The sequence below is a fragment of the Haemaphysalis longicornis genome, unplaced genomic scaffold, assembly GCF_048455015.1.
Source record: "Haemaphysalis longicornis isolate Haplotype H1 unplaced genomic scaffold, Haemaphysalis longicornis Haplotype H1 scaffold_12, whole genome shotgun sequence".
In the NCBI taxonomy this organism is placed as follows: Eukaryota; Metazoa; Arthropoda; class Arachnida; order Ixodida; family Ixodidae; genus Haemaphysalis; species Haemaphysalis longicornis.
Window position 1 is genome coordinate 114,535,826 of NW_027526225.1, and position 15,437 is coordinate 114,551,262.

A 15,437-nucleotide genomic window follows, 5' to 3' on the forward strand; every position below is an offset into this window, starting at 1 on the left:
TATGACGTACTCCGCGGCTGTTCACCGACCCCGCCCTTCTCCAACACGTCGTCAAGAGGCACGTCGTCAAGAGGCCCCGCCCTACCGCCGCCCACTGTCACCCGCCCGACCCCCGGTAGCACAAACCCAGACGCCGAGGAAGACTGACGTATGGCGAACACCGGATAACCGTCCTCTGTGCTACCACTGCGGAGAGGCCGACCACATCTACCGTCGCTGCCCATACAAGAGACTCGGACTACGTGGTTTCTCCGTCGACGCACCACGCCCCCGACCCGGCCAGCACCCATCTGAGATTGAAGAATACCTGTCGAACACCAGCCGTGGACCAGCCCGTTTCAACCGTTCGCCGTCGCCCTACCCGTACCAGTCGCCGGACCGACGTAGCAGTGCTGACATCGCACGTGGAAGGTCTCCCAGCCCACGGGGGGGAAACTAAAGGCGGCAACTTCTGGAGGTGAAGTTGCTCTACGGCGAAAAACTGGAAACCCTCCAACGACGCAAGGACGCGCTGAAGACAGTGATTCACGACATGCCCTCATCCCGACGACCCGACGTAACCCTGACGAGACTCCCGAACACGAGGACAGCTACACGGCGCGACGCGTAAACGACCTGACCGAGACGTCCGTTGAGAAGACGACGACAACGACGATGCACAGTGCCCGACCATCAACACGTACAAGCAGAGATACGACGCCCCGACGAACCCGGAACTCGAGGAAGACTGCATCTGACGTCGAGGTGTCCATCGACGGCTTTGACGTAGTCGCCCTCGTAGACACGGGAGCTGACTATTCGGTAATGAGCAGACCATTTGCGTCTAAACTGAAGAAAGTTATGACCAGATGGGACGGTCCGCACATACGCACAGCAGGAGGCCACCTCGTGACGCCAAGTGGAACGTGCACATCGCGCGTCACCATCGACGGCACAACGTACCCTGCGGCGTTCGTCGTTCTGCCTAACTGCTCCCGCGACGTAATTCTTGGAATGGACTTTTTGATGGACAACGGTGCAATAATCGACCTGCAGACTAAGTCAATAACTTTTTCCCCCCATCACTCCATGACGCCGGAACCGAACCCCGAACGACGTGCTGCTGTAAGGATTGCCGATGATCATGTCACCCTTCCACCCCGCGCAAGCTTGATGGTCGCAGTCTACTGTGAAGATGCTGCTTCTGACGTCGACGCCATCGTAGACACTGATCAAAGGGTGCTTCTCGACCGTGGTGTGTCTGTCGCAAGAGGCATTGCGCGCTTCAAGGAACACCAATCCCACATTTTGGTTACTAATTTCACCGAGGAGTACCAGCATTTAAACAAGGGCGCGGCAATTGCATTCCTCGAAGAAACGCAAGAAGCAAGTGATGTGATCGCGGTCGCCGACTTTGAACGCACACCCGTAGAAACCTTCAAGCTCCCGCAGCCATTCGACGTGAATCCGGCGCTACCGCAAGAACAACGGAAAAAATTATTGGCTTTGCTGCGTCGCTATAGCGAATGTTTTTCGTCGAGCGCAAAACTACGTCAGACCCCTCTAGCGAAGCACCGAATAATAACCGAAGATGGAGCCCGACCTACCCGACAGTCACCGTATCGCGTCTCTTCACACGAACGGGAAGCCATCCGGACTCAAGTCGACGACATGCTCAGCGACGACATCATACAGCCATCGAAAAGCCCCTGGGCTGCGCCCGTCGTACTCGTAAAGAAAAAAGACGGCACATTAAGGTTTTGCGTTGACTACCGGCGACTGAACAAAATCACGAAAAAGGACGTGTACCCCCTCCCCCGAATCGACGACGCCCTCGACCACCTCTGCCACGCGAAGTACTTCTCATCGATGGACCTGAAGACCGGCTACTGGCAAATTGAAGTGGACGAGAGAGACCGAGAGAAGACTGCATTTATAACCCCAGACGGCCTATACGAGTTCAAGGTGATGCCGTTTGGGCTGTGCACAGCACCAGCGACGTTTCAAAGAGTCATGGACACTGTGCTAGCTGGCCTTAAGTGGCACACCTGCCTCGTATACCTCGACGACGTAGTGGTATTCGCCCGGACTTCCGACGAACACCTTGAAAGGTTGGAGTCTGTACTCGAGGCCATTCGTACGTCGGGGTTGACGCTGAAGCCTGAAAAGTGCCGTTTCGCATACGGGGAACTCAAGTTCTTGGGCCACGTCGTCAACGCCGCGGGAGTCCTACCTGACCCGGCAAAAACTTCAGCCATTGCGAACTTCCCAAGGCCGAAAGACAAGAAGGGCGTGCGAAGATTTCTCGGGCTGTGCGCATACTACCGGCGCTTCGTCGCAAACTTCGCACGCATTGCAGAGCCACTCACGCGCTTGACGAAAGATAGCACCCCTTTCAGCTGGGAAAAGGACCAAGAAAAAGCATTCTGCGAGCTGCAAAAACGCCTGCAAAGCCCGCCCGTGCTCGCTCATTTCGACGAATATGCCGAAACGGTAATGCACACGGACGCCAGTGACATAGGCTTGGGTGCCGTCCTTGTCCAAAAGCAAAGCGGCTGCGAAAGGGTAATCGCCTATGCCAGCCGTGGTCTGTCGAAGGAGGAGAAAAACTATTCTGCCTCTGAGAAAGAGTGCCTGGCTATTATATGGGCGATTTAAAAATTTCGCCCATACGTGTATGGAAGGCCATTCAAGGTTGTAACAGACCACCATGCGCTGTGTTGGCTCGCCAATTTAAAGGACCCCTCTGGCCGTTTTGGGCGGTGGAGCTTGCGCCTGCAGGAGTTCGACGTTACAGTCGTTTATAAATCCGGCAGGAAACACTCCGACGCCGACTGCCTGTCCCGCGCCCCCGTCGACCCACCACCACAAGACTCTGATGAAGACAGCGCGTTCTTCGGGATCGTGACGGAGAGCGACCTAGCCGCCCAGCAGCGTGCCGACCCCGACTTACGCGTCATAATCGAGTACCTCGAAGGATGCAACGTTGCCGTTCCTAGGACCTTCAAACGCAGCTTACCAGCATTCAGCCTCAGAAACTCCGTCCTTGTGAAGAAGAATTTCAGCCCCGGAACAAGAGCGAATTACCTTGTCGTCATCCCCGCGGACCTGTGACGAAATTTTGGAAGCGTGCCACGACGACCCGTCTTCCGGACATCTGGGCACAGCCCGCACTATTGGAAAAATCAAGGCGAGGTACTACTGGCCCGTCCTTACCTCTGACGTCACCCACTACGTCTGGAGCTGCCGTGACTGCCAGCGACGAAAAACGCCGCCGACAAGACCCGCCGGACTTCTGCAACCGATCGCCGTCCCATCGAGACCATTTCAACAGATTGGAATGGACCTTTTAGGCCCGTTCCCTACGTCACGATCACAGAACAAGTGGATTGTCGTAGCGACAGACTACATGACGCGCTACGCAGAGACTGCCGCTCTTCCGAGGGGGACTGCACAAGAAGTTGCGAAGTTCTTTATAAGCCAAGTTGTGCTGCGACATGGAGCTCCGCAAGTCCTAATCACAGACCGCGGAACGGCATTTACTGCGGAGCTGATGCAAGGAGTATTACGCTACAGCAACACGGATCACCGAAGAACGACTGCGTACCACCCCCAAACGAACGGACTAACAGAACGTCTGAACAAGACAATCGCAGATATGCTGGCAATGTACGTTGACGTTGAACATAAGACTTGGGACGAAGTGCTCCCGTATGTCACGTTTGCGTACAACACGGCTATCCAGGAGACGACGCAGCTGACGCCGTTCGAGCTTGTCTACGGTAGAAGGCCGACTACGATGCTCGACGCCATGCTTCCGCACGTAGAAGACGACGACCTCAACGCCGACGTCCACGGATATCTTCAACGTGCGGAGGAGGCCCGCCAGCTCGCTCGAATTCGTATAACGCACCAGCAGCTGGTGGATGCGGGCCGCTACAACCTCCGACGCCGAGACGCCGAGTACCAACCAGGGGATCGTGTGTGGGTTTGGACTCCCATCCGACGACGCGGACTCAGTGAGAAGCTCCTGCGACGGTATTTCGGACCCTACCAGATTCTACGACGTGTTGGCCAAATTACCTACGAAGTGATCCCCGATGGTGACTCCGGCACATCACGACGACGCACGCGGCCTGAAGTCGTCCACGTGGTTCGCGTAAAACCTTTCTACCGACGATGACGAACTTTTATTTTCATTTTTCGGACTGTCGCTTATGTTAGCATCGGGTCGATGCACTCTTAGAGGGGGGGTAATGCCGCGAACCATACATTGGGTTTGTTTATTTGTGTTTTGCTTTTACCGCCCGGCTGCGCCGGTCTGTGTTATCTCTGCGCCAAGGGAAGCGCGTGTTCCATTCTTTATTTCTGTGCCGCATGTGTTATCTGTTGTGATAGGGAGAGCATTTCGATCTAACGTGAACAGAATAATCTTCTTGGATCTACTATGTTCTCGATGCGAATCGACGTTTCGAGAACCACGCGCGCCAAAAGATAAAAAGCCTGCAGTGCGGACGCCGGGGCATTCGATTCGACGACACTCGCCTGTGCAAGTCACTTTGTTGACTGCTGCTTCGCCGCCTCTGTATTCTTTTGAGTTGTTAGGGGAGCACAAGTTCGCTCCAATAAACGTGCTTCTCATTCAAGATAACTCCATCGTCCTTGTCTTCGTGACAATATATATATATATATATATATATATATATATATATATATATATATATATATATATATATATTGAGGGAGACGTCAATGGCAGCCGTCACCCAGAAGACACGTCGCAGAGGCAGTGGAACAGCGCGTTTATTCTGAGCGGCAACCCAGAACTCCAGCCCCAGGAATGATGATGAGGATGGGTATGGAACCCGCCGCGGTGGCTCAGTGGCTAAGGCGTTGCGCTGCTGAGCACGAGGTCGCGGGTTCGATTCCCGGCCGCGGCGGCCGCTTTTCTGATGGAGGCGAAAAGCAAAAACGCCCGTGTGTCCGAGATTTCGGCGCACGTTAAAGATCCCCAGGTGGTCAAAATTAATCCGGAGCCCTCCACTACGGCGCGCCTCATCGCCTGCGCTGCGTCGGCGCGTTAAACCCTACAATCAATCAATCAATCAATCGAGGATGGGTATGAAGAATAGATGAGGAACGGCATGATGATGATAATTGTCCTGGGAAGCAGACGAAGTATACGATGAAGAACAAGGCGCAATGCGATAATTGACGGGGGAGGTTTCTTCCAGGATGGTGTAGGGACCAAGAAAGCGATGAAGGAATTTCTCACATAGTCCTGGCTTGCGAATTGGCGTCCAAAGGAGTACCTTGTCACCAGGGCGGAACTGGACAGCACGATGCGTTGCGTCATATCGAAGTTTCCGGTCGTTTTGGCACGCTTCCGTGTGCAGGCGAGCAAGGCGACGGCAATGGGCAAGGCGTGAGACAAACTGCTCGGATAAGGGGCTTGATGTAGACACGGTAGCAGTAAAGAAGGTGGTATCCAGAATAAAAGACGGGTGTCGGTCAAAAACGAGGAAAAATGGCGAATACCCAGTGGTCTTTTGAACAGCGCTGTTGTATGCGAATGTAACATATGGGAGAATCGTGTCCCAATTTGAATGGTCGGGTCGAATGTACATCGAAATCATATCAGACAAGGTACGGTGGAAGCGCTCAGTTAGCCCATTTGTCTGCGGGTGGTACGCGGACGTTGTTTTGTGCACAGTATGAGAGGCTCGGAGAACTTCCTCGAGAAGGTTGGACAAAAAAGTCCTGCCGCGATCGCTCAAGAGTACTCGAGGAGCGCCATGACGCAAGAGGATCGAGCGTAAAAAGAAATCGGCGACCTCAGTAGCACAGCCAGAACGAACTGGAGCTGTCTCCGCATACCTTGTGAGGTGGTCTACGGCTGTTACGACCCAGCGATATCCGGCAGTCGTTGGAGGTAGTGGACCGTAGAGGTCAATTCCCACGGTGTCGAACGGTACCGACGGGCAAGGAAGGGGTTGTAGGAGTCCTGAAGGCGCGGAAGTCGAGCATTTGCGCTGCTGGCATGAGCCGCACGACGCAATGTAGCAGGCGACACAGGTGGCAAGGCCAGGCCAAAAAAAGCGGCTCCGGACGCGATCATACGTCTTATGAAAGCCTAGATGTCCAGCTGTGGCATCATCATGTAGGGCTTGCAGTATCGTAGGGCGGAGGGAGCGCGGTGCAACGGGAACCCATCTGTAGCCCGAGGGGTGGTGGTTGGAATGGTGAAGGACTCCATCTAAAAGCCGAAATTGTTGAAGTTGACGACGGCAGCGGCTGTTCACAGGACGTTTGGTTCCAGTAAGGTAGTCAATTATTCCACGGCAGTAGGGATCGGATTGTTGAAGTGCTGCCAAGTCAGACACGTTGTCAGGCGCTATTTGGATGACAGGGGCGATTGTAAATGTCGTGCCACGCGACGTGGTCGCATCTGGAGCTTCGGATGACTGCAGCGGACATCGTGAGAGAGCATCTGCATCAAGGTGCTTCTTTCCGGATTTGTAAACGACTGTAAAGTCATATTCTTGCAGTCGAATAATCCAGCGTCCGAGGCGTCCAGTTAGGTTTTTCTGCGACTGCAACCAGCAGAGAGCATGGTGGTCTGTCACCACTGTAAAGGAACGGCCGTATAGATATGGGCGGAATTTCTGAACCGCCCAAACAACAGCGAGGCACTCCTGCTCGATAATTGTGTAATTCTTCTCAGTGGGACAGTGAGAGCGGCTGGCGTAAGAAACAACCCTTTCCATGTGTTGGTCATCAGCCTGCAAAAGCACAGCACCAATGCCATGTACACTTGCGTCAGTATGCAGAACAACCGGTCGGGACTCGTCAAAATGACAGAGTACTGGACCGGAAGTAAGTGCTTGTTTCAATTCTTGGAAGGCCTGTTCACATGCATCAGACCACTCAAAGGGTGTTCCGGAGTGCATCAGCTTGTTGAGGGGAGAAGCAATAGCAGAAAAATTCCGGACGAAGCGACGGAAGTACGAGGCCAGACCTAAGAAGCTGCGCAGATTCTTCTGTTGTAACGGGCGTGGAAAGTTGATTACAGCAGCAATTTTTTCAGGATCAGGCCTAATACCATCCTTGCTTACTACGTGTCCCAAAACTTTAATGCTTCGACTAGCGAAGCAACACTTCTTAGTGTTGAGCTGAAGCCCCGCATTGGAAAGACAGGTGAGAACTTCATCCAGTCGCTTTAGGTGCTCGGCGAAACCTGAAGAAAAGATAACGATGTCGTCGAGATAGCAAAAGCACGTTTTCCACTTGAGACCGCGGAGGACAGTGTCGATCATTCGTTCAAATGTTGCAGGGGCATTGCAAAGCCCAAATGGCAGGACGTTAAATTCATAGAGTCCGTCGGGGGTGGCGAACGCGGTCTTCTCTTTATCGTCCTCATGCATGGGGATCTGCCAGTACCCCGAGCGCAGATCAAGGCTTGAGAAATATTCGGCGCCTTGTAAGCAATCTAGGGCGTCATCAATCCGTGGCATCGGGTAAACGTCCTTCCGGGTAATTTTGTTCAATGCGCGATAATCGACGCAAAATCGCACCGATCCGTCTTTTTTCTGCACTAGCACTACCGGGGAAGACCACGGACTAGTTGAAGGCCGAATAATGTTCCGCTGAAGCATTTCGGTGACATTGTCACTGATAACTTTCCTTTCTGCTGAAGACACGCGGTAAGGACGGCGGTGAATAATGCGATGCGAGACCCGTCGGTTTCGATACGATGCGCTGCCACCGATGTCTTACCCAGTACGGTAGAATTAGAGTCGAATATAGATTTATGTTTGTTCAGAAGCTGCAGTAACAACTCAGTTTCAGCCGGGGAAAGGTCAGAGCTCATTGTGGCGGTTAGAGCGGTATCAGGAGAGTCGGAATTGAGATTAGTAGTAGATGAGACCGCACAGAGAGGGAAAATACAGGCGTGAGTAGAGGCAGCAACAGTAGCAATTGTGCTGCGCCGAGGTAGGACCATTGGCTCATGATTGGTGTTAACTACGATAAGAGCAGTAGTTCCCTTTGAAAAGCGCACGAGACTCGGAGCGATCACCAGCCCTTTGGGAAGGAAGCGAGGAGAGGGAGTGATGAGAACGTCACCATCGCAAAAGTGATTGGAACTAACCGAGATGATTTCCTCACTGCCAGGATCAAGGACGTAATGCGCGCTGGCTACTATGCGCTGCTGCGGCGCGTCATCAATAGTTGAATCATCTGTTTCCGTCAGTTCCATGTCTTGGCGGTCACAGCATATAATAGCGGATTCCGACGAGAGGAAGTCCCACCCTAAAATGAGCTTATGGGCGCAATGAGGCAGTACCGCGCACTGTATGTGGTGCCGAATTCCATCGATGAAAACACGCACTGTACAATATCCAGTAGGTTCGATGACACCTTGGTTCGCGTTACATAAAGAGGGCCCAGTGTACGGAGTTTTCACTTTTCGCAGTTGCAAACATAACTTTTCATCAACCACTGAAATACTGGCTCCTGTGTCCACTAGCGCATCAACAATAACACCTTCTACATCGGCTCTTACAGTGTTCGAGGGTTTGTCTGGAGGAATTATCGATTTTCCCACTAGTGCAGTTTTCCCTCCAAAACCTGCAGGAGCTAGTTTTCCTGGTGGGTGTTAGTAGCGTGGGTGGCCGGACGGAGGGGGGACAAAGAACGACGGTAGGGTGAAGGCGAGCGCCGGCGTGCAGAACGATGACTGGAAGGCTCAAGTGGCCCTGGAGGCGACGAAGGGCGGCGCGGAGGGGAAACGTGTTCGGTACGCCGATAACCGTAGGGAAACCGGGAATAGTCACGTTCGAACGGGGCGTAGCCTCTTCGCTCGTCTTGCTGACGCCGACGGCAGAAACGAGAAATGTGGCCCCTGATCCCACAATAGTAGCACACTGGGCCATCTCCAGGAAACCGTTGACGGCCCGGTCGCACGGTGGTGTAATAATGCGGGGAAGCAGGGGCTGCGGCAATCGCTGTCACATGGGCTTGCGGCGACAGTGGCTGAACCTGCAAGGGTAGTTTGGCCGCAATCGCAGAGTAGGACGGCGCGTAGACGGTGGCCAAGGGAGGGGTCGTGGGCGAGTAGGCCGGAGAGCAGACGGTGGCAAGAGGAGAACGTGCAGGTGAATATCCCGTCATGGATGTTAGCTCCTCCCTGACAATATCTCGAAGCTCCGGCGCGTTAGTGTGACAATGGTCACGCGACGAGCAGGGCGAGTCCTGTTGCTGCAGTTCTTCGCGGATAATCGCGCGAATGAGGCTGCGCAGATCCGAGTCCCCGTATTGATGAGAAGCGCAAGCCTCCTGGCGAAGGCGAATAGACTGCAGTTGGTCCAGCCGTTGACAAGTCTTGCGGACATCACTGACGCTTGCAGGATTTTCCACAGCCAGAGCGTTAAAGGCAAACGGAGCGATACCCTTCAATACATGACGCACCTTGTCAGCCTCCGGCATGGTTTCATCCACACGGCGACAAAGAGCGACGACGTCCTCAATGTAGGAGGCGAATGTCTCATCAGGGCGCTGAATGCGAGCGGCAAGCGTTTGTCTGGCTACATCGGCGCGAATGGACGGCGTGCCGAAATTTTTTCGTAGCTCCTGAGTAAAGTTGGTCCAGTCGGTGATCGTGTGTTCGTTGTTACGGAACCACGTCTTGGCCGCCTCGTGCAGGGAGAAGGAGACAATTCGAAGCTTGAATGCGTCATCCCATCTATTGAAGCTGCTGACCCGATTATAGCTATCCAGCCAGTCGTCGACATCCTCACCTCGACGGCCAAAAAAACTTGGCAGATCGCGTTGGTGGCTGGTGATTGTAAACGCAGCAGGCACAGCAGCTGACGATCCGGGGGGGGGGGGGGGCTGTTCCCGCTCTCGTGCTGCATCATCAGAGGCAAGCGCCTACCGGAACGGAGCTCCAGGTGTGCGACTGGAAAAAACAGAGGACGGGACCGAGGTGCACCTCCACCACTTGAGGGAGACGTCAAGGGCAGCCGTCACCCAGAAGACACGTCGCAGAGGCAGTGGAACAGCGCGTTTATTCTGAGCAGCAACCCAGAACTCCAGCCCCAGGAATGATGATGAGGATGGGTATGAAGAATAGATGAGGTACGGCATGATGATGATAATTTTCCTGGGAAGCAGACGAAGTATACGATGAATTGGCCACGACAGTACAAGGGCCCTTATCCATGGCTCCTTGAAGTGGGCAATAGCGCAACGGACAGATTGATTCTCACAATATATATATATATATATATATATATATACATATATATATATATATATATATATATATATATATATATATATATATATATATATATATATAATGTATGTCCTTCGATTCAGCCACCTGGCCAAAACTTAGTAGTATTCCCGATCAAGAAGTTTACGGAGGCAGAATTTTAAAACCACTTCATCTGGAAACACAGTTTCTTAAAGATGAAGTAGTGAAGTAGCACCACCCTTGTCGCTCTCAACTCCACAGGGCAGATTGCAACTGCGGCTACATACCGCTCATGCAAGGTCGACACTGCCGAAGCCCTAGCAATCGCCAAACGCCGCAACAACCCACTCAAGCCTTCACTCCCTAACAATCATATCCGACTCCCAACAGGCCTGCCACCTCTACCAAGCAGGCCTTGCCCCACCTCAGGCCATCCCTCTCCTACACCGGCTGCCCGAAGATCTTACAATCACACTCATTTCGGCACCTGGTCACGCTGGACTCCCAGGGAACGAAGCAGCGCATGCTGCCGCCCGAGCGCTTCACTCCCGGGCATTCCCATCCGAGGAACCGGCGAGCTGGACACCTCAGTTATCCTCACCTGACTTACTCACACCCCTCGACACCACTTCTGTCGGGCGCTTCGCCGCACGAACTGGCGCGGGCCGTGGGACGAGCAGTGCACAAATGAAACGCACGTGTCGCGCGGCGCCTTGAAACGCCGCGCATTCCAAAGACGGTCGCCCCTGCTCACACCGGATGCGCTAATGGCCACCACATGGGGTTGGACCCCCACGAAGGACTCGATTTTCCCCCTTCCCCGGCCCCTAGCGGCAAGACGAGGGGCAGATGAAGACGGAGAGACGCGGTCCGGGCGCAGGAGAGCTCGGCCCGTCGTCTTCGGGCTCCGCGCGAGTACTGTTTTTAATCGCCCGCCGGGCTGTAAATAAATGTATAGTTTTGTATCGGAGGCTGAGTTTGTCGGTTGAGGATACCCGGGGTCAGATCCTCAGCGCTACTGCGGCTTGGAGGAGAAGCCCCGGGGAAAAGAACACCCAAGGAAGATAACTACTTCCAATTTCCTTCTATCTCACTATACCCACACACGAAGAACATACCCTCCTCCTCATCACACGCTCACCAACTACGAATCTTACACATACCGCCGACTACAAACTGGCACATTCTTCAATCACGCCATTCTACGCCACATCGCCCCCACCATCTACCCTTCCCACTGCCAGCACTGCAATACCCCTCTCACCACTTACCAATTAGTATTCTCCTGCCCATACTCACCTACCTCCCTCCCCTCCCCCTCCCTGGAGCAGTGGAGACTGAGCTGACCAGCCCGGACCCAGCCCGCCAGCAGGCCCTGGTCTCCCGGGCTCTCCAGTCAGCGCGGTCACGAGGCCTTCTAGACTAAGGAGGCTTCCCACACCCCTTCTCCTTCCCCTTCCCCTGTTGCTCCAATAAACGTTCACCACCACCACCTGATGTTTACAACAAGTACAGGTTCTCCCTGATTGATGGCATAGCTTTCCTCCTCGAGTAAGCGCAAGAGGTGATAACAAGGAAGAACAAAAATGGCGCTTAATCAAACGATTGACTGAGAGTCAGCGGAACGGGAAATTATTAAGCGCGGGGAGACGCCAAGATATCGATATGTTGTTGTAAGACCTTTGTTCACAAATAAAGAAGCTATGGATCATGTGGGAATGACATCTACACCAAGGACGGCATACTTATGGTTAAACCAACCCTACATCTGATTGGCTACATCTTCGCAGGGAAAGTCATGAACTTCACAAATATGAAAGCCCTCAGCGGCCGCCTGGATCAAGGCGACCGATTCATTCCCACTATCCCGTGAGTAATAAAGCTTCCATCTATCATCTATTTATCCTACTAGCCTAATCATGATACAGTCATCTCAGTCGAATTTCACCCGAAGCGAAGGCAAGATTTAGCGAATGTGAATGAACAATGAAAAGCAGCAGATTAACTCAGACATCCACGTTTTAGCCACAATTAGCCAACGGCAATTCTCACTTAATTTCAAATAGTGTTTCCAGCGTTACTTTTGTGGGTGAATAACAACGATTTTTTGTTTGTACATTAGTTACCCGGTAATCATGCTATGCCGTGATTTTTTTTTTCAACATTTGTATGCTATTTCTGTTGCATATTTACGTTTGTCACGCTTGTCCTTTCTCGGGAGTAATCCTTGCCTGCGTAATTCTGCGCCTCACATTTTAACGGACCTGTTACAGAAGCTACCTAATGTTTAAGCATTTTAGAGCCAAGCTATCCAATTCTATAGACTAGCCCTAAAAGCGTCTACTGCTGCTCGGATTTTTAGAAACTGCGACCTTTTCAACACTGTGAAGCCGGGATGTAAATAGCAGAAGTTGGGTTCATAAATTGTACTTATAATCATGTTTCACAGAGAACGTTATTAAGCTAAGGTTTCCTTCATAACCTGTGCTCAAAGTCATTCCAACATAAATCCGCGTTATTTTCTAAAACGACAGAGCCCCCCTTCCCTGCTGTTTTGATTTTGTGGCACACTTAGTCTATGTCAAACTAGTAAGACATTCGCCGGGGGGGGGGGGGGGGCTTATTTTTCACGTGTGGAGGCAAATTAATGCAAGCCAAGACGTTTCTAATTGTCTCCACACATCCAATAGACCCAGCCTCAAACGGCAGGAAAGAAACCAAACACAGTTATATTTTTGTTGTTTATTTATGTCCAATTAGGTTACAGATTGAGTGCCCAAAAATGTGGAAAACAAACGGGTAATTGTGCACGTAACAATGTATTTTAACTTGTAAAAAAAGGTAAACTTGCTCCTAACTTTTAAAAAAAAAAAGAACACTTATCTGAAGACACCAAACACCGCTGCCTTTAGCGCCGGGAAACTTTAAGTTGATTACACACAAATAAAATAAAAGCTTCTTCCCTCCCTCCCTCTCTCTCTTTCTGATCTTGACAGGACACAGATGTTTTCTCTCTCTGAGTTGGCGCTTTCGACATAGCGACCTTCCGCGATCCAAGGCGGAGGCGGATAAAAAAGTTCACTGCGATTCGCTCACATGTGGCGGAATTCGCCTTGCAGCTGCTTCGCGGTGATGTTTTTTTTCCTTTGAAGACAGCTGTAGGTTAAGCTGCAGCTACATTACAGAACTCTTCAAAGGAACGAACCGCGAAAAAAAAATTACTTCTCTGCGCGACGACGCCTTGCTTCGGGACCCGTAGCGGTTGTCATGGGTGTAGTGGTTGTCCCATTCGAATGTCGCCTTCCACTGCAGGCCGGGCTGTACGGTACTCGCCTGCAGATCAGGCCCATCAGGTTTAACTGCGCCTCGACCTGTATAGTGTGGCTTGCGTCGCCCTCCACCAGGACGATCGGCACGTGGTCCACGGTTTTGGCGATCTTCCACGTCTTCTTTCCCATGTCCAGAAGGTACAGCTTGCCGTTCTCGGCGACGCACTTGTCGACCCTGTGCCACTCGAGGCCGTAGCTCTCTACGCACCGCCGGCCGGCGCTGTGCGGATCGGGGCTCCTGGACATGCAAGCGATGATGCGCACAGCGGTCAGGGTCTCCTGGACGCCCCTCAGGATGCACGTGTGGATCATGTCTCCGAGACACTCCTTGTAGCCACGCTGGCAGCTAAACGACGGGCTCTTGGACTTGGTCCCGTTGGCGATTAGGGCCCTTCCGAAGGGGAGAAGGGTCAGGTTCATGTGATCTCGCAGTTTCTCGTACACTGGGAGAAGCTGGGAGACGATGAACATGCGGCTCCTGGGGCAGTGGCACTCGTAGATTAGTTGCACACTGACCCTTTTGGCGTAATACGTGTAGTACAAGTGGTTGGACGCGTTGGTTCGGTTGGACGGCACGGTCAGGTCTGTAGCGTTTATACGGACGCGAGGCGGCCTACGTGACGTAGCGTTGCCGACGTGCGGGGGAGCGGTTGGGGCATGGACTTTTGTGGTTGGCGACGGCGTTGAACTCGATTTGGGCGTCGTCACCGCGGGGCCATGTTCAGGGGCGCCTCGGCGTGTCTTGTTGGATTTCGTCGTTGGCTCCACCGTAGTCTTACTCGGCGTTGTTGTGGTGGTGGTGGTTGTCCACGACTGAGTGGTTGCCCGCGATGTTGTACTCGGCGAGGAAGGTTGAGCGGTCGTCACTGGTTTCTCTTTCTTGTAGCCTTTCTTGGTCGGGCGGTAACCATCTGGAGCACTGTCGTCGATTTCGTTTGTCGACACGTCCTCGCTGTCGTCTATCACGTCACTCTTTGGCGGCCTATTGAAAGGGTAGCTGAGCAGCAAGGCGATGAGCAGGAGTGCGACTAATGCAGCGAACGCGCAAACGTACTTCAACACGACTTTGCGAGAGCGAGGTGGTGGTGGTTCGTCGACAAGCTTAGCCTTATCCTCGGCACCCATGATTCGACTGTAAAGACTCGTAAGCGAGACTGTTTGCGTGTCTCTCCGAGCAAAAGGGCACAGCAGCTGAGACCTTAACGCGGTGATTCGTCAAAGCTGTCTTGCGGGAGCCAAGCGCTTCCAAGGAGTCGACACGAAGCTGCATTTTGATTCGTCTCCTCCCGCGGCTGGCGTCTGCTACGTCCTCCCTCTTTCTTTCTCTCTGCATTTAAAGTTTATTTTCTCCAGCTTCTTTCCAGCTCTTCTGGGCTTAACGTGGGCTGGATAGACGAGCTTAATGCTATGTTATTGAAAATTACAAAGCTGCGTCTAACCGTGACAAGCAGAACCGACTGGGCTACATGCGAATACCTTTTGATCTCTTTGAGCACCTCTTTCAACTTTTGGCATCCAACCTGTGAAACAAGTTGCGATGGGTGCGATGACCGTGCCTTATACAGATCTAGACGTCACGAGTCTGAGTTATGCTTGCTGTAGGCTGTGATACGGCAGCTCGTCGTTGGGTTCGTCATAAAATATACCGGACAAAAAGCTTTTTGTCCTTTAGTCGTCAGGCACTCCGCTGCTACGCGCGAACTCACGAATTCGATCTGTGGAGAAATTTAAAAACCGCGTATTCTGACCTGTCAATTAGATGACCATTTGGTGCAGCGTATTGAATCTCGTCACATTTAGCCCGCTCGCATCAACTCTAATACGCTGGCTAATGCACAGTTTTTTATTTTTTCATTTGTCTTATTTTTCTT

At 52.5% G+C, this 15,437-nt stretch overlaps 1 protein-coding gene across 1 annotated transcript; it reads right to left on the reverse strand.

The window, feature by feature from the left end:
• Nucleotides 1–12,964: 12,964 nt before the first annotated feature.
• Nucleotides 12,965–14,798, reverse strand: LOC144163316 (uncharacterized). Its single transcript, XM_077694245.1, has one exon. It carries the CDS (start codon nt 14,689–14,691, stop codon nt 13,456–13,458), a length of 1,236 nt encoding a protein of 411 aa, XP_077550371.1. The 5' UTR covers nt 14,692–14,798; the 3' UTR covers nt 12,965–13,455.
• Nucleotides 14,799–15,437: the final 639 nt, after the last annotated feature.

What these genes read in the sequence shown, in the direction of transcription:
- LOC144163316 (XM_077694245.1), bottom strand. Translation starts at nt 14,691, where the DNA reads ATGGGTGCCGAGGATAAGGCTAAGCTTGTCGACGAACCACCACCACCT.